General features: G+C 40.9%; 1 protein-coding gene across 2 annotated transcripts in view; it reads left to right on the top strand.

Annotated features, from left to right (window-relative positions):
• Window positions 1-563: 563 nt before the first annotated feature.
• Window positions 564-26,238, top strand: part of LOC308080147 (partitioning defective 3 homolog B-like) — a 355,069-nt gene continuing 329,394 nt past the window's right edge. For both annotated transcript variants that reach the window (XM_080421925.1, XM_080421924.1), the window contains exons 1-2: window positions 564-1,147; window positions 19,948-20,049. In XM_080421925.1, the coding sequence (XP_080278051.1) occupies window positions 1,031-1,147; window positions 19,948-20,049 (219 nt within the window). In that variant the 5' untranslated portion in view covers window positions 564-1,030. The remainder of the gene's footprint in view (window positions 1,148-19,947; window positions 20,050-26,238) is intronic.

Here is a 26,238-nt window from a genome sequence, read left to right as displayed (position 1 = left end):
TTTCAAATAATTCTAGTGGAGTAAAAAGTACAATATAATTTGCCCTTGAGATGTAGTGGAGTAGAGTAAAAGTATTGGGAATTGGAAACACTCCAGCAAAGTAAAAAATAGCTCAAAATTGTCCTTATAAGTAGAGTACTTGAGTAAATGTACTTAGTTACTTTACACCACTGCTACCTGAGCATCACCAGTCTTTTCCGGGTTATTCCTCCTGTGTGTGTGTGTGTTTCACTGTGGGACTCCCACATTCTTTGGCGTTTCGCCCAGGTGGGCGTGGCCATTATGCCTAAACCCTAACCTTAACCTCTGCAAAAGCTACGCCTCAAATCACGCCCACCTGGTCGAAACACCAAAGAAAGAGGCTTTCCTTCCTACACCAAAGAAATTGGTCTACCTATTCCTTTGGTGTTTCGACCAGGGATGCGTGGTTTTGAGGCATAGTTTTTTACGGGAGGTTAGGGTTAGGTTAAGGCATATGACTACGCCCACCTGGTCGAAACACCAAAGAATGAGGCTCTCCCTTTTGGACCGTACGTGTGTGTGTTTGTTTGGGGAGAGGAGGATCATGTCACCACCTCAAACTGCACTATTAGTGTCGTTACAGTGGCTTTAAGGACGGATTTAAGGATCTTTTTGAGCTTTTTGGGACGGATCTCTGCTTTGTTTGTTAGAAAGTCACACATACAGAGAGAGAGGGAGAGAGAGAGAGAGAGAGAGGTAGAGAGACATAGACCGTGATTTCGCATCCAGTGACACTGAGACACCTGTTGCTTCTACACAGCTCACAGTACAGGTGTAGCAGCAGCGAAGGAGCTTTCCCCATGAGAACTTTTTTTATTGATCTTACATTGATCGGATCTAATCTAAATGTATTGATCTAACATTGATTGGATCTTATATTGTATTGATACATTGTTTGGATCTTATATTTTATTGATCTTACATTGATTGGGAGGACAGGACAGTACAGGACAGTACAGTACAGTACAGTACAGTACAGTACAGGACAGGAGGGGCACACTCCACACTTATGAAGGTGACGGTGACCTTTGGGGTCACGGCGGTGGTCGTCCCCTGCAGAGCCGGCTGGACGGTGAAGGACCTGATGGATCAGGCCACGCGCAGATACCGCAAAGTGGTGGAACAGGTAAATATATATACATACACATCCTAGTCTCGGGCTTCACCCCCTGAATTGTCACTGGACATCCGCGCGGAAAGCCCGTCTTTCTCCGTACATGTACGAAAAAAACGAATAAAGTGCTGACCCTGTAGCCACGGATGTTAACTCAACATTCGGAGCATTTGTTCACTGTATTAGTCCGATTTTTTCAATAGATGTGTGTGTTTCAATCCCGTCTATGTCGGAGGCTGTCTGAAGTTAATGGGCGGTAGTGACGGGGCGCATCCGGTGAAAGCCGGTATTACAGAATGTAAACAGGAAGTAAACGATGGGGGGGAAATGGCGTTCGGCCACAGACGGGATTAAAACGCATATCTATTGAAGAATACGGACTAATACAGTGCACAAACATTCCGAATTCTGAGTTAACATTTGGGGCAACCGGGTCAACACCTTATATTTTGCATTCGTGCATGTTCGGAGAAGTACGGGCTTTACTGGTGAAAGTACAGGACGCACTGGCGGGTGCAGGCCAAGACTATCGTAGATATGCCCATGTCAAAATCTATGAGAGTCTTGACTCTTGATCCAAGGCTATGTACACACAACCCGACTTTTATTGCTTTGTTCAATGTATAGCTTAACAGTGTTGCAATTATCTTTTTATAATGGTGTTTTTTGTATTTGTTATGCATTAAGGCAGTGGTTCCCCAAATTGATATATAATTTGGTTGTGGACCCCAATTTGAAAAGGTTTTGGGCCCCATAAGAGACTATTTGTCCACATTAGTCAAACAATTGTCGAAAATAGCAGATCTACAAGCTCACACACGTTGTGAGCTTATAGATCTGCTATTTCCGAATGGCGGAGGGTATTAAGTGTTTAAAGTGTTCCTCATTTTACTGGGGACCCCCCTGGAACCCTTTCAATGACCCCCAAGGGATCCCTGGACCACATTTTGAGAACCAATGTGATTTTTAGGAAATATGACAGCTTAATGTAACTGATAGAGAGTAAGAAATGTAACCTTACAGGTCCATTTGGTTACATTTTAGTGTCAACCCCCCCAAGATGATTTGTATTTGGCCGTGGACCCCCATTTGACAATATTTTGTGCCAGAGGGCCCCATAAGAGACTATTTGTCAACATTAGTCAAACGATTGCAGATCTACAAGCTCGCAACGTGTCGAGCTTGTAGATCTGCTATTTTCCTTACAGGTCCATTTGGTTACATTTGTTCGACTCTAGGAGTTACAGATAAAGTTACAACGGTACTAATACAGTTAAAAAGTTACAAATAAAGTTCCAGTTACAGGTAGATCAACACCTGTGTGTATGACTCAATGTTATACGTTCCATTCATTCTTGGAAGTTTTGAAACAGCCAATGGGCTGTGTGTGTGACACTGTGTGTGTGTGTGTGTGTGTGTGGGGGTCACGTGTATGTTTCATAACATCCAGTGCATTAGTCATCATGGCTGTTTTGGTGGTGGTATACTGTAGTGAAACTGAGTACAGCCCTGCCTGGAGCTCATATGCCTAATGTCTAGGGGGGTGGGGGGGCTCAGAGAGAGAAGGGGGGGAGAGAGAGAGAGAGGGGGGTGGGGGCAGGGCAGTGATCAAGGAGGTATATAACCGAAAGGTTCCCGGTTTGATCCCTGTGTCGAAGTGTCCTTAAAGGAGGAGTTCACCCAAAAAAATGACTTATTTCTATCAATTGCACACCCTATGAAGCCTTGAATCCATGGATTCTTTTTAGTTTTTGTCGCATTCCTAAGCTAATAATTTGATTCCCGTCTCCTACCGGCTAATGTATCCGGTAGGAGACACAAAGTAGATTATTTGTGTCTCCTACCGGAAATACACACGGTCATCAAATTATTGTCTTAGGGATGCCACAAAAACAAAAATAAATCCATGAAATCAAGGTTTCATGGGGTGTGTAATTGATAGAAAATAAGTGATTTTTTGGGTGAACTCCTCCTTTAAGCAAGACACTTGAGGCCCTTAACTGCTCCTGATGAGCAGATTTACCGTGTGTGTGTGTGTGTGTGTGTGTGTGTGTGTGTGTGATGCACTTTGTGTGTGTGTGATGCACTTTGTAAAGCCCTTAGGAGAAAGGCGCTATAGAAAAACACCATTCATATTTTTTTTTAGAATTCAGTAATGGCCATCGTTTGTATGGTAGCTTTGAATGTCCAAAGTCGAGGCATAATGTGATTAAATCTGTGTATGTATTTTTCCTATCTCACACAATGTGGTGCTCGCACACTGACCTCTCTCTTTAACTGACTAGGCTATTATTAGTCAGCCGCTTGGTGTGTACCTGTCGACACAGGGCTTATGTGTGTGTGTGTGTGTGTGTGTGTGCACGCGCGTACATTTTTATTACTATACTTTTGAGGGCCAAATATCCCCACAAGTATATAATAGTTAGAATGTGAGAAACAGACATTCAGACAAGAGAAATGGTTGTTTACAATTAGGAAAAGATTCAGGGTAGGATTAGGCATTTAAAGGGTAAGTTTAGGGGTCAGGGTGGATTTTTCGAAGTGCATAATCCTTTTTATAGGTTATTAATGTCATCATGTGTCTCGCTAGCCAATCACAGTGCTGAATAGAGTCAGCCAATCACAGTACAGCTAGGGGTGTACTAATGAGCCAATCACAATACAGCTAATGAGGTGTCCCAACCCCACACCGCCCAAAAATATCCATGAATTCAAGTCTCCATGGGGTGACTAAAATCTAAAAAATTTGGAAGAAAATGCTAATACAATTGCTGTCTTAAAACGTTGATGTCCTCACAATTATAGTAGAGTGTGTGTGTGTGTGTGTGAGACACACGGTGACAAGTGACACACAGAGCCGTCCATCTGTGTGTGCACAATAGCAGCCTGTTAGAGCCCGCTGGTATCTGAGCGGGCAGGTGGGAGTTTAGTGTGCTGATGTTTGTCAGCCTCGGGGCCGGGGACAGGGCAGTGTGCTTGGTGGACAGCAGGCTTTGTCCCCTGACTGACTGGGGATTAGGATAGGTGACAGGCTGGATGGGTACCATACCATCCTCCTTGGCTACTGGCCAGAGATCTGCTATATTATGGGCTGAATGATGGATGGTATCCATTCAATCCAGGAGACGCATCTCTGTGTCATTTTTAGATTTCTTTGGCTATTCAAAAATAGCAGATGTACAAGCTCATAGCGCGGCACAGAGTGCCGCACTATGAGCTTGTAGATCTATTTTTTTTTTTTCGTGAAAATGTGTGCAAATCTTTGAATATATATATATATATATATATATATATATATATATATATATATATATATATATATATATATATATATATATATATATATTTTTTTTTTAAGCGAACATTTGTAACTAAAATCTTTGTTCTGGAGGGCACTGGAACGAAATATCTTACGAATGTTCGCTTTAAAAATACATATATATTTAAAGATTTTTTCGCATTCCTAAGCCAATAATTTGATTACCAGCGGACCGGTAGGGAGTGGTTCCGGTAGGAGACACAAAGGAGACTCTTTGTGTGTCCTACCGGAACCGCTGTCAGTCATCAAATTTATTGGCTTAGGAATGTGACAAAAACAAAACATTATCCATGGGGTGACTAATCGATAGGAAAAAAAAGCCATTTTGAGGGTGAACTATCTCTTTAATACATAATCACCTAATGGCAATTATTTGAGATAATCGCTATTATTTTGCATAATTATTATAATCGTCATAATCGTTTCCATGTAGAAAAATTATCATACATTTTCAAATATTTGAAATAATAATTGTAGATAATTGTAGATCTTGTAGATAATAGTTGATCTACAAGACTATTTCTACAATTTTTGAACATTTCCTAAAGTATAAAGTTATTCAATATGTCAGTAATTTCTTTGTATATTACAGTTATCTGTCACATCTGGCCTGTGAAATGTTTGTTTACAAGCCAATGTTCAATGCCAAAAACAGAATTAAATCGTTAATTACAGTTTTTTGTTTGACAATTAATCTTCAAGTAAAATGCCATAATAAATCGTGACTTTCTCATAGCGCGGTTACAGTACATGCAAATGTGTCTGGGCGATACACAACACAATATATTTGACCGAATAGTACATCAATATCCATGTTGTGTTAATAATAATGCATTGTGACAATATAATTTCACAACAATTGAGAAAATACAAGCTCACACTTCACTTACTTTGAGCTTGTAGATCTATTTTTTTTAGAAAATCTATGATTTTGAAGTATAACATAAGGCTTAAGTAATATAAAACATCAGGAAAAGTTACGATATGCAAACTCCCAGGTGAGATTTAGTCTGTATAATACCAATATATTGCCCAGCCCCTGCTGTGTGGTCATACTAATGTCCTAACATTGACACAAATGTACACAATGTCTCTCTCTCTCTCACACACACACACACACACACACACACACACACACACACACACACACACACACACACACACACACACACACACACACACACACACACACACACACACACACACACACACACACACACACACACACACACACAGTTCTTCATCTTGCTCGGTGTCCCCAGGGCTGTCTACTGCGCTTCAGTGACAGTCGAAACCACTCAACACAGCGGTCCCCACGGACACTTAGCAATGCACGTACTACACTGTGTGTGTGTGTGTGTGTGTGTAACTGTGGAATGGTCTAATGTAAAAGGGTCTACTCTCCGGTGTTGATTAGCCTTTAATGGAGCATGTTAATTAAGCGCTGGCTACTAGACGCTGACTCGGCAGTCTTGTGGACGTCGCTAATGGTCGGCGTGTCGTCAGTGACGGTCCCCTTCCCATCCCGCTGGCTCGCCAGAGGGAACACGCACTGCCATCAGTGGTGGAAAAAGTACTCAAAAGTTTTACTTAATTAAAAGTACCAATACTGCAATGTGGAAATACTCTGTTTCTGTTACAAGTAAATATCCGGAATTAAGTACAGTACTTAAGTAAATGTACTTAGTTACTTTCCACCACTGCACACATCCCCCTATTGCATGTCTTGCTGACCAAAGATCTGAGTTAAGACACTTAAAACCTGGCGTCGTTATGGCAATAATTGTCACGTTTTTTTTCTGCAAAAATAGCAGATCTACAAGGCGTCGCAGTAGTATTTTTGCTATAGTCTGAACTTTGAAAGTGCGTTCCCGCTACAGCTTGGAATCACTTGTATCTGAAAAAAAGGCAGCACTATGTAACTTTTTAACAACTATATAGCATATTATGTCCCACAAAATTATAAAGTAACATGTTTAAGCAATAACAATCATCCTTCCGTAAATGTATAGACTGTATTACTATGTATGTATTGGAGACGATGAGCTTTATCCTGGCATTTCCCAAGGCACCAAGGCAGAACTGCCAGTCAAAGCGAAGACTGGCCAATCACAGCGCGTCCTCACCGGACATGCTTGCAGAGACTCTTGGGTAATGAAGTCAAAGACCAGTGGTGGAAAAAGTACTCACATCTTTTACTTAAGTAAAAGTATCAATACTGCAGTGTAGAAATACTTTTTTACAAGTAAAAGTCCGGTAATCAAAATTTACTTGCGTAAAAGTACAAAAGTATTGGCATCAAAACACTGAAAGTACCAAAAGTAAAAGTACTCATTGTGCAGAATGTCCCATTTTTCAAGTTGAAAATGTATACAAATATTTTGACAAATATTTTCAAATGGCCGAAATGTAGATAGGGCTGTTTTGTGATAATAATCTAAATCTACAAAGTAACTAGTAACTAAAGCTGTCAAAAAAAATGGGACATACTTTCCTCAAAAGTGCACATGAGTACAGTACTTGAGTAAATGTACTTAGTTACTTTACAGGACTGTCAAAGATGTTGGCTGCCATGTTATCTGTGTCCAAAGTGGCTACTGATACCCCAAACTACATAGTTCTGCTTTAAGGCCTCGATCATGCTTAGGTCTTTTCTCAAAGTTTACTGTCCGATCAGATGGCAGACTCCATCATCGGACAGTGCACCTGCTTCCCTACCTAAATGTTTATTTTTTAAACAAATTCCTAAAGCGTGCTTTTATTTCTCTTGCCAAGTTGCCTTATGACTCTGTTTGCACTGTTTCTGTTTTTATGGGAATGTTTGCTCACGTTTTATTTTGAGTATGTTGCAACTTTGTGCTGTTCCTACCCTGAACAGGGCTCCCTCATAAAAAGATGGCACACATCAAAGTTTATAGGCCTTAACCCATTAAGACCGGGAACACATCTGTGTCATGTTTAGATTTCTTTGGGCTATTAAAAAATTGCAGATATACAAGCTCATAGCGCGGCACCGAGTGCCGCGCTATGAGCTTGTAGATCTGCTATGTTTTGAAAAATGTGTGCAAGTCTTTGAATATATATGTTTTAAAGCGAACAATTGTAACTCAAATATTTGCTTCTGGGGGATTCTACAAATCTCTTCTAAGTCAGTTTTTGAAAAAAAATTATGTTGCTGTAGGTTCTCAAACTTTTTCATGTCAAGGACCCCCAAAATGATATGCATTTGACCGCGGACCCCGATCTCAAAATAAGTTGTCCCAGGAACCCCCAGAAGTAAATATTTGAGTTAAGAATGTTCGCTTTAAAAAAATATATATATATATTCAAAGATTTGCACACACTTTCTCGATCTTTCAAAAATAGCAGATCTACAAGCTCGGTGCCGCCCTGTTAGCTTGTAGATCTGCTATTTTTGAATAGCCGGAGTATGAAATAATGGTTAAAGTGGTTACGCAGATGCGTTCCAGGTTTTAACGGGTTAAGTGGTTAAAAGCAATCCGTGACTTCCATGTCCTACCCAGGATTGGAACTCACCACCCCCCCCCGCGGGAGGGCCCCCTTGCTCAGGGGTGAAATAGAATTTTGACCTTCAGGCAGTACCACTTGTCACCCAGCATCTAAATGTCTTGTAACGTTCCTCTTTTAGACAACTGCTGACATTTTTACCATTGAGCTAATAGAGCCTGCCTGCTTGCTCAGGGGATAAATTGAATCTTGTCCAAATTTGGGTCAGATCCTGTGTCAATGAGGCACAATCTAAATGTCTCAATAGAAGAGCAGGGGGACAAACTACAACCACCCCAATTGTATACATTATATTGTATTAACATACTCTACCATACAGATTGGACAAAATCACATTTTATTCATTAAAAAAGTTACGTAGTGCCGCTTTGATAGAAGAGCAAAGCGACCAAAGTGTGTGTGTGTGTGTGTGTGTGTGTGGCTGACGTAAGGGGAACACGGCGGTAGGAATGTGAGGTGTATCGTGTTCTCAGGCCTTGCTATGCAGGTGCTGCTGGCTGCCTGTCCCACGCTCGACCCTGTTACCGGTTAGTCCGCTTCCTTGCAAAAAACGGACAAGAATAGCCGATCTACAAGCTGGTAGAACGTCTCTTTCTGGTGCGTGTGCACACAGCAACGCAACCTAATACACATCAGGTGAAACGCTATACTGCTGTATAGCTTGTGTCTGTGCAGACATTAGCTTGTGTCTGTGCAGACAACTCTGAACGAGCCGCGACCTCTCCACCTCCCACCCTCCCTCCCCCATGTATGTCTGCACTACAGGTTCACACACAACTAGCAGATCGTCGTCTGGAATTCAAAATTTACTTGAGTAAAAGCACAAAAGTATTGGTATCAAAATGTACTTAAAGTACCAAAAGTAAAAGTACTAAAATGTTTGAAAATAGCACAACTAAGCTCACAACGCGGCGCGTTGTGAGCTTGTAATTCGGCCATGATAGAAAATAAGTCATTATTTGGGTGAACTACTCCTTTAAGCAAAATGTTGCAGTTGGGTGAAGGGGGTGCTTGGATCTAGAAATCCGGGGAAAGGCTGTACTGATTCTGGAGCCAAAAAGGTTTCTGAGAAGGACTGTTGTAGTCTAGACCGCGGGTCTGGTGTCAAATGTCCCCAAGCAAAAAAGTGTCAACAAACCTGCTGTCAAAATGAGTAACGTGTGAATGCAAGTTGGCCGACCACAACATCCGCATTCATGGTCGTCATGCTGTGAAAACAGGAACGTTCCCTTGTTGTGCCCGCTCCCACCAAGGTCCTCATTTTGCCCAACGCCGGCTGGCAGCAGCCAGTAAGGAACCCCCCTCCACGCACGCACGCACTCACTGGTTCCCCCAAACCACCTTGTTTAGTATGGCTTACTTATTGAAGGTCTGAGCTGGGTGTCATCTGATGAAAATATATTGAAACTAAATTTTTTTTTCTCATGTCCCATCCCCCGAGCAAGCTCAATGGTACAAATTTCAGCACTTAAGCAGGAAACCAAGTTCAAATCCGGGGTAGAAGAGGCAAGTTACAAAGTGCTGCTTTTAGCACCTGTATTATACTTCTTTTACAACAATTATTTATTTCATTATTCTTAATCGAAGCAAAAGTTTGACATACTTGTGATATTGATTTGAAGTCCCGTCACCAAGGCCTTAGTCTGAAATAACAAATGACAATAGGCTCTATGTACAGCAGCCATATCGGAATGAAATTGGGTGTTAATGACACTAATGAAGGCTCTGTTCCATTTTAAATGGAACAGAGCCTTGAGAGAGTAGTAGGCGCCTCTGCGGCTGTGTGTGTGGGTGGGTGGGTGGGTGGGTGTGTGTGTGTGTGTGTGTGTGTGTGTGTGTGTGTGTGCTTAGTGTAGCACAGTGGTTCACAAACCTTATAATTTCAAGGACCCTCATAACTCTGAGAGTGAACACAGTACACATGGAACCAAATGGACCCCTACAGGTCAATTTGGTTCCATTTCCGCAAGGTACCGTTTGGAACCCCCTCAAGGAACCATGAGGGTCCCCTCGACCACACTTTGAGACCCACTGGTGTAGCAGCAGAGTGTTTCTTGTGAGCCAACATGCAACAACGTCAGCGCCCTGACTCTGTTTGACCAGAATGGAACAAGAGCCTTAATTAGTATCATTGGTAACACCTGTGAAGGAAGTATAAGGAAGAATTTATTTCCAATGCAGGGGTTGACACTAAGGTCTCGGAGGCACTTGCCCGTCGGGCAAGTACAGGTCATTTTCTACTTGCCCACAGGTCTTGCCCACTTGCCCGAAAAGTAAATCGTCCTTTATAAAATGATAGGTTAAATTTGAATTACCGTTCAATTAAACACTTATTTTTTACTTTCTACTTGCGAATTATGGGGCTGCACGATAAAAAATGGCATACCTCAATATGTATGCCAAATATCTAAATAGCTATGAATATGACTATGGGCTGAAGGTAGGGTAAGTGATATTTTTTGGTTAAAACAAAAAGGGGCTTGTTATGGGTTAAAGCGCTATATTCTGATAGTACTCATTGCTATAGAGTGTTTGTTCAGTAACAGGGGTCTCTCTGTCTCTCCAGCTCTTTGATAGACAGAAAATACATTTCCAGTTAGGTGACACCATTTCAGCCAATGTTCCAGTTCCAATTTTACATGCTCATTTCTTTGTGTCATCACTTCCAATTTCACTTGTTTAATCTGAGTTCTCTGTCCTGATTCGATGAAATTGGTATCCTGACCCGAAAAGGCATTTTCTGTATAATAAAGAGCTGGAGAGACAAAATGTGCACCTGCCCGTGGGGCAACCAGATAGCAAACTTCACCTGCCCTACCATTTTATTTACCTGCCCCGGGCAGGCGGGCAGGTGTTAGTGTCAACCCCTGCAATGTATATGGCTGCTGTGCATAGAGCCTATTCATTACAGCTCTCTCCCCCCCCCCTTCCCTCGCTTCTGCCCTCAAGAGGATTGGCACATCCATTAACCTATTAAGACCGGGAACGCATCTGTGTAACCACTTTATCCATTATTTTATACTTTGGGCTATTCAAAAATATCAGATATACAAGCTCATAGCGCGGCACCGAGTGCCGCGCTATGAGCTTGTAGATCAGCTATTTTTTTTAAATCTTGAATATTTTTGCAAATCTCTGAATATATATAATCGATGCTTCTGGGGGGGCCCGGAACAAAATATTTTGAGTTGGGGGGGGCCCGTCCCCGTGGCCAAATACATATAATTTTAACAGATAATAATGACAGATTCTTTCCCGGTCTAAATGGGTTAAGCACTTTTTCAGTCTTTGTCTTGCAGCTTAAACCCCCCCCCCCCCCCACACACACACACAGTTCTCCTAACGGCTGTTCAAGGATCAAAGTGTGGAAAAAGCAGGGCCGTCAACCTCCTCCTCTCTTCCACAGCCATTTTCCCGCGGAATTTCAGCTACGCTATAATCGCCCGGGCGCTTTGTCGCACTTGAGTGGTGTCATGTTTGCAGAGAGAGAGAGAGAGAGAGAGAGAGAGAGAATGAGAGAGCGGTATATCTTGAAATGGTGAGAGAAAGGGGGGATTTAGGTGTAATGGTGTAATTTGCAGTTTTTTTTTACCCTCCTAACTGTCAGGCTAATTCTCCTCTGGTGTTGACTGATTGACTCGCGTCTCCCTTTTTAGTCTCCCCCTCCCCCCCTCCCCCACCGTATTCCCCAGGAAAGCGTTATACCGCCGGGCCTGTGGATGGATACATGGGGGAATTAGCCGTGGATTGACAACTGGTGACTTGAGAAGAAATACTGTACACCTCCCCGCCCCCTCTTTCCGCTTTTCTTCTCTCCACACTATAGTTCGCTCCCCCCACCCCCCGCCAAGTGTCACTTCATGCTCGTCGTCTTTTTTTGGCTTCATAAATGGCTTTGGTGAGGGAAGACTCTCTTCTCTTCTTTACAGCGGCGGTTCTCAAACTTTGTCACGTCAAGGACCCCCAAATTTACACTTGTTAGCCCGCGGACCCCCATTTGAACAGATATGCCAAGGACCCCCATAAGAGAAGATTTTTCCGTCTCTAGCAGTGATTTTCAACCATTTTAATGTCAAGGACCCCCAGTTTGACATGCATTAGGCTACGGACCCCCATTTAATGGCATTTCTATATCTGGGACCCCAATTTATGCCGTACCCGTAAGGGTCCATTCCATTTGTACACTCTCAGAGTTACAGACTCAAAAGGGTCAATTTGTTTCCTAACTACCTATCATTTAGCTGGGGACCCCATGGAACTCCCTCAAGAACCCCTGGGGGTCCCCGGACCACACTTTCAGAACCAATGCTCTACAGACCCCGTGAAGGCTTCTGAGACTTTGAACGGCCACTATATCTGCTTGTGCCTGATTTGTAGGTAGTTGCACGCACCAAAATAGCCGACCTACAAGCCCACAACGCAGATTTAAAAAAAAAAGGTTTGAATCACACCTTCCTGTCAACCTTCCTGGCCTACAGGTTAGAGGAGAGTGTTTGGAACCAAAAGACTGTGGTTGTACCGGGAAGTTCCCAGGTTTTAAAGGGATAGTTCACCCACAAAATGACTTTTTTCCTATCGATTAGTCACCCCATGGAGACTTGAATTTGTGGATAGTTTTTAGTTTTTGTCTCATTCCTAATTCAATAATTTGATGACCAGCAGCGTAGGTAGGCAGTATTTCCGGTAGGAGACACAAAGGGGACTCTTTGTGTGTCCTACCGGAACCGCTGCCGCTTACGAATGCGACAAAAACTAAAACATAGTATACCACATGAACACATATAACACATGAATTCAAGTCTCCATGGGGTGACTAATCGATCGATCATTTTGTGGGTGAACTATCCCTTTAATGTGTGTGTGTGTGTGTGTGTGTGTGTGTGTGTGTGTTACGGCAGGGCGTTACTAAAAAAGAACACTTGTGCTCAGCATATCTTCACTGGGTAAATAAAAAAATATAATAAAAAAACACAACAAAAAAAAACAGCCTAATTAACACACATGTGACATTTCAGTGTTTAATCGTAGCGAGGTAAATTAGCGCTCTCTTTTTCCCCCTGACATTAACCCATTAAGACCGGGAAAGCATTTTCGACCACTTTAACCATCATCTTATACTCTGGGCTATTCCAAAATAGCAGATCTACAAGCTCATAGCGTGGCACTGAGTGCCGCACTATGAGCTTGTGGATTTGCTTTTTGAAAAATCATGAACATTTTTGCAAATCTTTGATTTATATATATTTTTAAAGCGAACATTTGTAACTCAAATCTTTTCTTCTTGGGGATTAACAGATGTCTTCTTTTTTAAACGTATGTTGCTATATTCATGGTGCTCCAACTTTTTCATATCAAGGACCCCCAAAATATGTATTTGGCCACGGACCCCCATCTCAAAATATGTTGTTCCAGGGACCCCCCAGAAGCAAAGATTTGAGTTAAAAATGTTTGCTTTAGAAAATATACCGGTGTATATATATTCAAAGATTTTCACAAAAAAAAAAAAATAGCAGATCTACAAGCTCATAGCGTGGCACTCGGTGCCGCGCTATGAGCTTGTAGATCTGCTATTTTGGAATAGCCAAACCATAAAATAATGGTCAAAGTGGTTACACAGATACGTTCCCGGTCTTAAAGGGTTAACGTAAGACTTGCCGAAACCTCGGGTGTCGCAACACCCGCTGGTGTGATGTAATGTCAACTGCGGGCGGGAGAAGCCAATTACTACCTCCGCGTGTTGACTCCCTGGCTGTTTGTACCTCGCGAAGTACACGACACGTGCACGGCCGCACGCACGTGCACAGACGGTGACACAGTGACAGTTTGGGAGTCGTTGCACTGGCAGAGAGGAATGTGAGCACGCCTCTCCGGTCCAACCAGTTATTCATGACTAGGGTGTCGACGGTGCCCCTGAGACCAGTGTTGCCAAGTCTGCTTTTTATAAGCGACTTTGGGCTTGTTTTTCTGTAAAGTCGCTTGTACTTATTATTGGTTGTGGGTTTCGTTTTTTTGGGGCTGGTTTCTAAAGTGCAGTTGCCTATTTGGGCAATATAATGTTGTTTAAACCAGTGGTCCTCAAACAATTTATTGTAGGACCCCCCAAATTGTACCGTATTTGTCCGTGGACCCCCAACTGAAAATATTTTGTACCAGGGACCCCCATACAAGATATGTTTTGCTGAAATGTTCCAAAAACATTCCACATTTAAAAAAATTATAATAATCTTCAAGATGTTTTGAAAATAGCAGATCTACAAACTCAGAACACGTCACGTGCTACAGGGTTTTAAAATAAAAGGCACAAAAATAGCAAAAGCAGGGCAAAAACAACAACATAAAAAGGATTCAGTAACAAGAAGACCCTTTCTTGGGGGGTGAAAGGTTGATTAAAAACAAATTAAAAAGACCTAAGAAAAAGCTTTGTTAAAAAAGGTATGTGTTGTGAGCCTGTACTTCTGCTTGTAGATCTGCAAATAGCCGATGTAAACGGGTTTAAAGTGGTTAAACTGATCTCGATGCCAATGCTCATGTGGCCTATTGTCGTTTCTTTTGGGCTTGTTTTCATAGACCTGGCTGCTTGTGTTTTCACAATCTGGCAACACTGCCCTGAAACTCATGGCACAGTGGAGCCCGCCCGGCCGGTTTGAGCAGCTGGATGGCTTGGCTGCCAGCGCTGGATTTAGATGTCACTTAACACACTGTGACAACAATCTAGAACAATAACATACACAGTTTACACACATGTACAGTAGCAAATATGCAGCCTCTGGCTCTCGCTCTGAAGGTACTTTAGGTACTTTTCTTTTCCAAACGATGGGTCGGGACCCATTTTAGGGTCACTGAACCTTTTTTTTATTGGGTCATGAGTAAATCCTCTCCCCCTTTTTATGTTTCCTACAATTTGCTTTTATTATTTAAAAAGATTTCCAAAAATGAATTGACCCATTAAGACTGTGAACGCATCTGTGTCATATTTAAGATTTCTTTGGTTATTCAAAAAAGTGCCACGCTATGAGCTTGTAGATCTGCTATAATTTTTTTTTTTTAAGCGAACATTTGTAACTCAAATCTTTTCTTCTGGGGGATTCTACAAATATCTTCTAATAAATAAATCCTAAAAGTTTTTTGAAAAAACTTACGTTGCAGTGATTTCAGTGGTTCTCAAACTTTTCCATGTCAAGGACCCCCAAAATGATATGTATTTGGCCGCCGACCCCCATCTCAACATATTTTGTTCCAGGGACCCCCCAGAAGCAAAGATTTGAGTTAAAAATGGTCGCTTTAAAAAACTATGTATATATTTTTCCACGATTAAAATAAATAAATAGCAGATCTACAAGCTTAGCGTGGAACAAAGTGACGCGCTGTGAGCTTGTAGATCTGCTATTTTTGAATAGCCAACGCAAAATGCTCTCGGTTTTAATGGGTTAAATAAATGTACTTGTGCACCCCAATAACCTTCAAAACGAAAGCATTTTAAATTGGAACACAAATAAAAAACTGAAATATTTTTATTTCAATGAACTGAAATAAAAAAGTGAATAAATAAACAAAATAAATGTGACATAATACAAAACAGCGAATAGCTCCCAACAGTCAATATCGAACCCAAACATCTTCCATCGGTCGTCCTCTAATCATATATCATGCTGTATTCCTTCGACATTTTATCGCATTTTGTACAAAAAAGCGAAAGAAACAAAGAAATGCCATCCCATCTGCAGGCCAGGTTGTCACAGATAATGGCACACTTCTCGCTCGCTGGGCCCCACAATAGTAGTGCTGCCATCGGTTGTCACGGTCCCCACCGCACACGTGAAGAAAATTTGATCTCGGCCCCCCCATTTTATTTCTCTCTCTCTCTCTCTCCCCGTGATTGAAATCCCAGCCTCCCCCAAAACCATTTTGTTTTAACCCATCAAGACCTGAGGCCGATTCTACAAATGTCTTCTAAATCCTAACAGTTTTCTGAAAAACCTGTGTTGCTCAGACCTTTTCATGTCAAGTACCCCCAAAATTATATGTATTTGGCCGCGGACGGCAAAGATTTGAGTTAAAAATGTTTGCTTTAAAAATATATATTCAAAGACTTGCACACATTTTCACGATAAAAAAAATATATAGCAGATCTACAAGCTCATAGCTCATGAGCTTGTACAGTAGATCTGCTATTTTAGATAAATCTTGAAAATTTGTGCAAAAAAAACATTTGTAACTGTCAAATTTCTCGACAAATGTCTTAATGTTTCTGAAAAACTATTGTTGCTATATCAGTGGTGCTCCAACTTTTTCCATGTCAAGGACCCCCAAAATGATGTATTTGGCCGCGGACCCCCATCTGAAAATATGTTGTTCCAGGGACCCCCCAGAAGCAAATATATGAGTTAAAAATGTTCAAAAATATATATATTCAAAGATTTGCACAATTTTTCACGTTTTTTCTAGAATAGCAGATTTAAAAGCTCATAGCGCTATGAGCTTGTATATCTGCATCTAATGGTTAAAGTGGTTACACAGATGCGTTCCCGGTTTCAAGGGGTTAAGAGAATAGACCTGGGCCATTGTAAAGGCCAGACATCCTCTTTTGTGCCGCCCGTAATTCACATTTTGAATGCAGGCGGAGCAATAGAAGCGGCTCCTATTGAAAAACCCCCAGCCCTGTGATGCTACAGACCTGGACCCAAGCCAAACTCATTTCCAGCGGTGGCAGATCAAGAAATACTCCCATTTGTTGTACTTAAGTAAAAGGAAGAATATCACAATAAACTGTAGAAATGCTTTGTTACAAGTAAAAGGCCTTTATAAAAAATGGACTTTAGAAAAGTATTGCCAGTTAAAATATTGAAGTAATAGCACTCAAGTTTGACAAATCGTCATAAAATAGCAGATCTACAAGCTCCCAGCGTTAGGCTATTAAAAGATTAATGGTCTACAAGTTCCTAAGTGTAAAATGGGGCTTAATTGTAAAGTGCAAAGTGACTACGGTAGTAACTAAAGTTGTCAAATAATTGTAGTGGGGTAAAAAGTACAACGTTTCCCCCATCCCCTCTGAGAAAATCGTGAATACTCAAGTAAAGTAAACCTACCTCAGAATTGTAGTAAAATAATTGAAAATCTTGAATAGTCAAGTAAAGCAGAAATACCTCAAAATTGTACTTGTTACAGTACTTAAGTACATGTACTTAGTTACTTTCCAACCCCTTGCTCATTTCAGCCTCGGAGGCTCATAGCTTATAGCTGTTAATTCAGCTGTGTGTGTGTGTGTGTGTGTGTGTGTGTGTGTGTGTGTGTGTGTGTGTGTGTGGGGACACATTGTGTATTGGTACAGACGTCCCTTAATGGGCCATTTCCCACCGCACACACGTTGTTATAAATGATAAGACTTGTCAAAGACTCTTTTTTCAAAAAAAATGCCATCGAAGGAATTCCTTTTTTAACGTGAATTGGACAACGGCGGACGCATTTATGAGAACGAGAGCTTAATTGGAAACCGAGGCAACCTGTCCGCTGGGTTTTTAAACCATTAATACCGGGAAAGCATCTGTGCCATTTTGGATTCTACAAGCTCATAGCGTGTCACTTTGAGCTTGTAGATCTGCTATTTTTGAAAAATCTTGAACATGTGTGCAAATCCTGTGCTTCTGGGGGCTCCCTGGAACTAAATATTTTCAGTTAGGGGTCCCCCAGCCAAATACATATCATTTGGGGGTCCTTGACATGTAAAAGGTTTGAGCACCACTGATATAGCAACATAGGTTTTTCAGAAAACTGTTAGAAGACACTTGTAGAATCGGCCTCAGGTCTTAATGGGTTAAATCCTGTTCAGTGTTTTTGTGTGTGTGTGTGTGTGTGTGTGTGTGTGTGTGTGTGTGTGTGTGCGTGCTGTTTCTGCAGAAGTCGGGACATTTTATTGTCAGCCACACAGTTGGGTTTGTCGCTCACAATGTGGACCACAGAAAGGCCCGGTTGCTTATCGGCTGTCAGAAAGCGGAAGGAGCCATTGTGCTTGTACTTCTCTGTTGGGTTTTTGTTCTGTAAACGGCGGAACAGATTTCAGATGCTGCCGCGATTAGAAAAACGGAAACAAAACACTGTCATATTTCTGTGAATAAACTCTACAGTGATTTCTCAACCTATAGGACGGGGACCACTAGTGGGGTCGTGAGGGTATTGCAAGTGGGCCCCCAAATAATTGATTTAACGATTTTATTGAACATTTTAAAGATTTTTTTTATCCGGGAACGCGCCTCTGTCATTTTAGATATTCAAAAATAGCAGATCTACAAGCTCTATGACCTTGTAGATCTGCTATTTTAGAAACATTTGTGCAAATTAGGGGTGTGCCGATACACTAATTTCACCAAACGATACGATACGATATTTGGCTCACAACTTCGATACGATTTCGATACGATACGATACGCACTTTTTTATTATGAAAATATATGAGGGAGAAAAAATGCAAACAAATAATTCTGTTTTTGCATTATTGCATTATTATTATTATAAGACGCTTGTAGCTTTTCAGCTACAATAGCCGTTTTTAATCCAAATAGGGCAATAGTGTGACACCTGACCCGAAAAAAAACAACATGTTGTCACCCTTTTCACCTCGGGGCTGTTTGCATGCCTGATTATTATTATTGTAAAAAAAAAAAAAAAAAAAAAAAACTTTTTTTTTTTTTTTCAAAACGATATTTTTTTTTTCCAAAACGATACATATCGTCACGAAAACGTATCGCGATATATCGCGGGACGATATATCGGCACACCCCTAGTGCAAATCTTTGAATATATATATTTTTTGCAAACATTTGTAACTCAGATCTTTGCTTCTTGAGGTCCCTGGAACTAAATATCTTACAAATGTTTGCTATATATATATATTTATATATATATATTTTTTCAAAGATCATCAAGATCTTTAGATAGCCTTGAGCTTGTATATCTGCTATAGCCAAAGAAATCTAAAATGACAGATATTCCCGGATTGATTGATCATTAAATTGCAAACTTGCTCTGAAAAAAGTGTGAGTGAGTCACCTTTTGAGTGTGTGTAAGGTGTTTATACACTGTATATCCGTGGATAGAAGTTGTCAACACAATGGCATCACAACCATGCAACATCCTGTAACAAAATCGTACAGGTGTGTTAAATTTAGACCCGTGTAAGTAACCTAGATGTCTTTTTACCTTTCAATCCGGGACAGCATAATACCACACACACACACACACACACACACACACACACACGTTCGCTCTGCGATGTCTGTCGTCATAGCGATGGTAAAAACATTTTTGGAATGTTCCCCCGGTCAGAGTGTTCTCACCCACACTCTGCACCGTTCCCACTGTCTCCTACTTGGCTTGCATTAGACACCTTTACAACCTAGTGTGTGACTGAACCACTGTGTGAGTTCATTCATACACAACAACATCGCTTCTCTTGTGTCTGTGTGAACAAATGGCACACTTTTTTTTCTCTCTCTCTCTCTCTCTCTCTCTCTCTCTCTCTCTCTCTCTCTCTCTCTCTCTCTCTCTCTCTCTCTCTCACGCATTGTGAACTTGTAGATCTGCTATTTTCAAAAGGCCAAAATGTAGGCTGAAGTGGTTAATGAATGTTTCGTAATAATAATCAAACTCTACAAATAACTAGTAACTCAAGTTTTCAAATACATTTAGTGGAGTAAAAGTACAATATTTGCCTCTGAGATGTAGTGGAGTAAAAGTATTGGAAAATGGAAATACTTAGGTAAAGTACATATACCTCAAAATTGTACTCAAGTACAGTACTTAAGTAAATGTACTTAGTTACTTTCCACCACTGTCAAGTAGGGCTGAAAAACATTGAAGACCCCTGCTCTGGTCTGCTGGCATTTAGCGACCCCCGGATATACCGTAGTTTGCTAACTTTTCCCCTTTCTCCTGTGTGTGTGTGTGTGTGTGTGTGTGTGTGTGTGTGCAGCGTGGGGAGTGGTCAGTGAAAACCCATCATGTGGAGTACTGTGATGGAGGCATTCTGGACATGGATGACCTGCTGGCTGACCTAGTGGACGACAGAGACAAGGTACGGCCGGATCCAAGGATGATGTGCCCGAAAATAATTGGCTTATGTATGCTTCCAAGTATATTCTCCTCTCCTCTCCTCTCCTCTCCTCTCCAGTGGTAGAAAAAGTATAAAAATGTTTTACTTAAGTACAAGTATCAATACTGCAATGTAGAAATACTCTGTTACAAGTAAAAGTCCGGAATTAAAAAATGTACTAGAGTAAAAGTACAAAAGTATTGGTATCAATATGTACTTAAAGTACCAAAAGTAAAAGTACTCGTTGTGTAGAATGTCCCATTTCACAAGTTTTCAAATGTATAAAAATCTTTTGAAAATAGCAGATCTACAAGCTCACAATGCGTCGCATATCGCATTGTACAATATTTGGATCTGAGATGTTGTGGAGTAGAAGTAAAAGTATTGACAATTGGAAATACTCCAGTAAAGTACAAATACCTCAAAATTGTACTTAAGTACAGTACTTAAGTAAATGTTACTTTCCACCACTGCTTCCAAGTGTCTAATTCCCCTTTGATCTCCTCTCCTCTCCTCTCCTCTCCTCTCCTCTCCTCTCCTCTCCTCCATTTTCTCTCAGCGTTATATCAGATCAGAAGGAGGGGGATAGATGGTGTGAGATGGAGCTGTCATGTTCATTTCAGTTTTCACTGAGTCAGTCTGAAACGTCACATTTTGGGGGGATATTTGTGTTTCTGTGAAAGCAACTGCACCGTGCAGTACTGCAGAGTTTTCACAAACTAATAGTTGCGTACAGTGACTTCAGGAACTAGGTGTTGAGTTGAGGTGCAGTTCAAGTTCATACGCACACACACGCACGCACACATGCACACACATGCACAGATTGCACACACATGCACACTCACAAGCATTCACATTCTCACACACACACACACACACACACACACACACACACACACACACACACACACACACACACACACACACACACACACACACACAGACGTTTGCATTGCTATACATGTGTGGACCTCGACAGTTTTGTTCATGTATGCAGTTCTTACATTAACCTAACCCTGACGCCGGAAATAACCGATCTACAAGCTCACAACGCGTGGTAAGCGTGGAGATCCCTCATTTTTGGTGCAGGACACCGGCTAACTTGAGTATAAATCATTTTTATTGTAAGCATAACTCAAAAAATCTGTTTTAACCACAAAAACTACCATTTCTCTTGTGAGGACCAGGAAAACTGTCTGTTTCTCATACTATACTTGTGGGGACATTTGGCCCTCACACAAGTACAGAACCACACACACCTACACACACACACACACACACACACACACACACACACACACACACACACACACACACACACACACACACACACACACACACACACACACACACACACACACACACACACACACACACACACACACACACACCCACTAGAGCGAGAGAGAGAGTCCGGTCCAATTTCTACAAAGAGCCAATTTCATTTCACCTTCCTTAATTTCCCATAAAGCACTCCTAAGATGTGCTAATAAACTGCTCTCTCTCATCCATATTCATGAGTCCCTCCGCCAGCAGGCCGCTGATGAATTACACACACTTAGTCAGCAAGAAAGCTCAAATGAAATGGAAATGGAATATTGTATATAATACGTCTCTGTCGGGCCAAAACCGCGTAAGTCCCAAAACTGTTACTTTACAGGAGATTGGGGAGGAAAAAGAACCTGTATTCCAATGTAGTTATTATTTAGTCACAAGCTCTTCTTAACCCATTAATTCCTGAGGCCGCGGACCCCCATCTCAAAATAAGTTGTTCCAGGGACCCCCCTGGATCGAAGCAAAGATTTGAGTTCCAAATGTTCACGATTAAAAAAAGATAGCTGATCTACAAGCTCGTAGCGCGGCACTCGGTGCCGCGCTATGAGCTTCTTCTGCTATTTTCGAATAGCCATAGACATCTAAAAATGACACACAGATGCGTTCCCGGTCTTAATGGGTTAAACCAGGGGTCTTCAACGTTTTCAGGCCAGGGACCCCCTAGCCGAGAGAGAGATGAAGCAGGGACCCCCCCTATATAACCTTTTTTTGGGCGGTGAAACCGCCCCTATAAGTGAGATTTGGAAAAATGTACATTTTCCTGCGCTGTGATCTGGGCCCAGGAAATTTGTAGAATTATCCTGCGCTGTGATTGGCCAATCACAGTCTATTCAGGACTGTGATTGGCCAGTGTCACATGACACATGTGCATAGCCCTATATAAGCAACCATAACTTGAAAAAAAACACAAATTTGTTTTTTTCAAGTTATGGTTTCGTCCATCATAAAGAGTGTTTCAATAAATGTATTTATCTTTTGTACATGATTGGTTGACTCCATTCAGTATTGTGATTAGCTAGCAAGACACCGCCCACTTCACACAGGGTGTGATTTTTTTAAATTAGGTTTTTTTTTTTTTCACTTCACGTAGATCTACGCGATTGGCACGTGGCGGCTTTTAAGCGGTTCGCGTAGATCTACGTGATTGGCAGTCAATGTAATGTAAAAAAAAATTCCTATCAAGATTTGGGGGACCCCCTGTAGTAATTCTGAGGACCCCCTAGGACCCCCTAGGGGTCCCGGACCCCCTGTTGAAGACCCCTGGGTTAATCGATTCAAAACTAGCAGATCCACATGCTCAAGCTATGAGCTTGTAGATTGGCAATTTTTGCGACGAAGCAGGGCATTAATTGATGAAAAACACGTACAAAGTTGAAATATGGAGATATGAGGTTTCTCCCCGACATCAACGGTATTCAGCCGGCATTGTACGTCGCAATATAATAACCAGCGTTTGAGCACAGTTCACTTTTGTGAGATGAAAGGGAACAGACAGAAGTCGGTAAATAATAGATTTGTGAAGTTCCATTCTGATCTTCATAGAGCAATAAAACAAAAACCTGCAAGCTGTACGTTTTTTTTTGGTGTGTGTAAAGAGCGGAGGGTACTGTTTTGGGGGGGGACTGAATTGAAAATCATTAAGCCATTAAGACCGGGAACACTTTTCTGTGTAATTTTTTTATTTCTTTGGCTATTCAAAAAACAGCAGATCTACAAGCTCATAGCGCGGCACAGAGTGCCGTGCTATGAGCTTGTAGATCTGCTATTTTTGAAAAATTAAATATATATATTTATATATTTTCAAAGTGATTTTTTTTATTCAAAACTCATGTCTTCTAAATCCTAACACTTCTTTTTTTGAAAAAAAATAACTTATGTTGCTGTAATATAAGTGGTTCTCAAACTTTTTTCATGTCAAGGACCCCCAAAATTATATTTACAGTATTTGTCCGCGGAACCTCCCCCCATCTCAAAATATGTTGTTCCAGGGACCCCCAGAAGCTAATATTTCAGTTAAAAATGTAAATATATATATTAAAACATTTGAACACATTTTCACGGTTGAAAATAAATAAATAGCAGATCTACAAGCTCATAGCGCGGCACTCAGTGCCGCACTATGATCTGCTTTTTTTGAATAGCCAAAGAAATCAAAAAATGACACCGATGAGTCCCTGGTCTTAATGGGCTAAACCAATGTATTTTTTATTTATTTATTTACCTTTTAAATGGGCATGTAAGCCTTTGTGATGTGTTCTTTGTCACTCTTGATACGATTTAATTCTTCCAAAAATGTGTTTTAATATAATTTTCCATTATTGAGATATATCAGCTTAACCATGATTGTTATTGTAGTCAGATGCCTCTCAAAACTTTATATTTAACACCATGACATCACATGAAACATACCACACCTGCCACAGATTGTTTTTATTACGTCGGTCCATTGTGCCATAATCTATAAGTAACTCCAGTGTTGCCAGATTCTATGAGAGAAACAAGAAACCAGGTCTAGGAAAACCAGCCCAAAAAGAAGTGACTATGGGCCACATGAGCACTTTAACATATACATCAGCTATTTGAAAATAGCAGATCTACAAGCTCACAACGCGTGGCAATGCGACGCGTTGTGAGCTTGTAGATCGGCTATATTCAAATAAAATCTTGCGGGGAAATTATAATAAGCAGATCTGGCAACACTGAGTAACTCCCATATGCATGGGACTGATTACATTTGATTAAATTCTACAGGAAGTGAGAACGCCAACATTGCATTTATGTCTCTCAATAGTAGGCCTATATTGAGAGCCATCTGACTTTAATACTAGTCATGAATAGGCCAATATACTATCTCAACAACAGAGAAATATATCAAAACACCTTTTTTGGGGTTGAGAGACAAAGGACCAGTGGTGGAAAAAGTACTCAAATGTTTTACTTAAGTAAAAGTACCAATACTGCAATGTAGAAGTACTCTGTTACAAGTAAAAGTCCGGAATTCAAAATTCACTTGAGTAAAAGTGCAAAAGTATTGGTATCAAAATGTACTCTAAAATGTTTGCAAATAGCAGATCTACAAGCTCACAACGCTTGTGAGCTTGTAGATCGGCTATTTTCAAATAGCCTAGGTATAAAATAGGGCTTAAGTGGTTAATGTATGTTTTATAACGTAATAATTTATATCTGCAAAGTAACTAGTAACTAAAGTTTTCAAATAATTGTAATGGAGTAAAAGTACAATATTTGCCTCTGAGATGTAGTGGAGTAGAAGTAAAAGTATAGACAATTGGAAATACTCCAGTAAAGTAAAAGTACCTCAAAATTGAACTTAGTACAGTACTTGAGTAAATGTACTTTGTACTTACTTTACACCACTGCAAAGGACTTGCATGTCACAAAAGCTGGAGTGAGCCTTGAAAGCCATATGCAACATAACAATAAATAAATACATGTACAAAGTCTCATTGCGACGCATTGTGAGCTTGTTGATCAGCTATCTTTGAAATAGTTTTGAATTATTTTTGCAGTTGTTGAAAGATTTTGAAAATGAAAAAAAGAGCTGTGAAACGACCGACTTAGCAGCCTCGGCGTGCATTCGCAGCACATGCAAGACATGGATCGCTTTATGATCGCTTACAGTTCAGGGAAGGCGGATCAGCACTTAGCCCATTCGATCCAGGGACGCATCTGTGTCAATTTTTTTAGATGTAAAAAATAGCAGATCTACAAGCTCATAGCGCGGCACGCTATGAGTTTGTAGATCTGCAATTTTTGAAAAATCGTGAAAATGGGTCCAAATCTATTGAATGTATATATTTTTAAAGCGAACGTTTGTCAAATATTTCGTTCCAGGGACCTCCAAAAGCAAAGATTTGAGTTACAAATGTTCGCTTAATATATATATTCAAAGATTTGGACAAATGTTCACGATAAAATAAAACAAAGCAGATCTACAAGCTCGTAGCGTGGCACTCGGTGCCACTCTATGAGCTTGTAGATCATCTATTTTTGAATAGCCCAAAGTATAAAATAATGATTATAGCTAAAATCAAAAAAATGACACAGATGCGTTCCCGGTCTTAATGGGTTAGTATTCCGGTGTGATCCAATTCTGTCACCTGACGTGAGGTGAAATCAGCTTTGTCGTGGTTGGTTTGCGACTCGCGGGTTTGCTGAGCCTGACACTTTGCCGCTTGCATCCAACTTTTTTCACCACCTCGGCGCCTTCTGCCTTTTTTTGTGTGGATCGCGTTTTATTTATTCATGTATTTATTTATTCATGCATTTTATTTACTTATTCAGTTTGTGGCGGCTTCCCCAGAACACCCTCCCACCCCCTGCCTTTGTCATCTGAATTCTCATTTTGTCCCTCCTATTGTTTTTGCGTTGATGAAAAGATGTCAGAGGAACGTCGAATGAATGCACCTGATATTCCATAACATGTCACTCACAGCACTTATCTGGCACCCACCAAATACCGCCGGCTGTCATATAGATTAATGAGGCATGGCTGGAATTTTTGATTAGGCCCCCCGTTCTTTTGTTTGTCTACGTTTGTTAGCACCTTCCCCCCACCGTGGGGACGATTCTATCTTTACTCTTGTTTTTTTTTGGTTTTTCAGTGGTGGAAAGTAACTAAGTACATTTACTCAAGTAGCCTACTGTACATAAGTACAATGTTGAGGTATGAGGTGACTTTTACTTGAGTATTTCCGTTTTTCGATACGTTATGCTTCTATTCAGCTGCATCTGCAACTATTGTACTTTTACCCCACTACAAATATTTGACAACTTTAGTTACTAGTTACTTTTCAGGTTTAGATTATCAATACAAAA

The sequence above is a fragment of the Gymnoscopelus braueri genome (assembly GCF_963280865.1).
Source record: "Gymnoscopelus braueri genome assembly, chromosome: 24".
Lineage (NCBI taxonomy): Eukaryota > Metazoa > Chordata > Actinopteri > Myctophiformes > Myctophidae > Gymnoscopelus > Gymnoscopelus braueri.
Note: the sequence above shows the minus strand (reverse complement) of the source record. Positions and strands in the feature narration are given on the sequence as shown.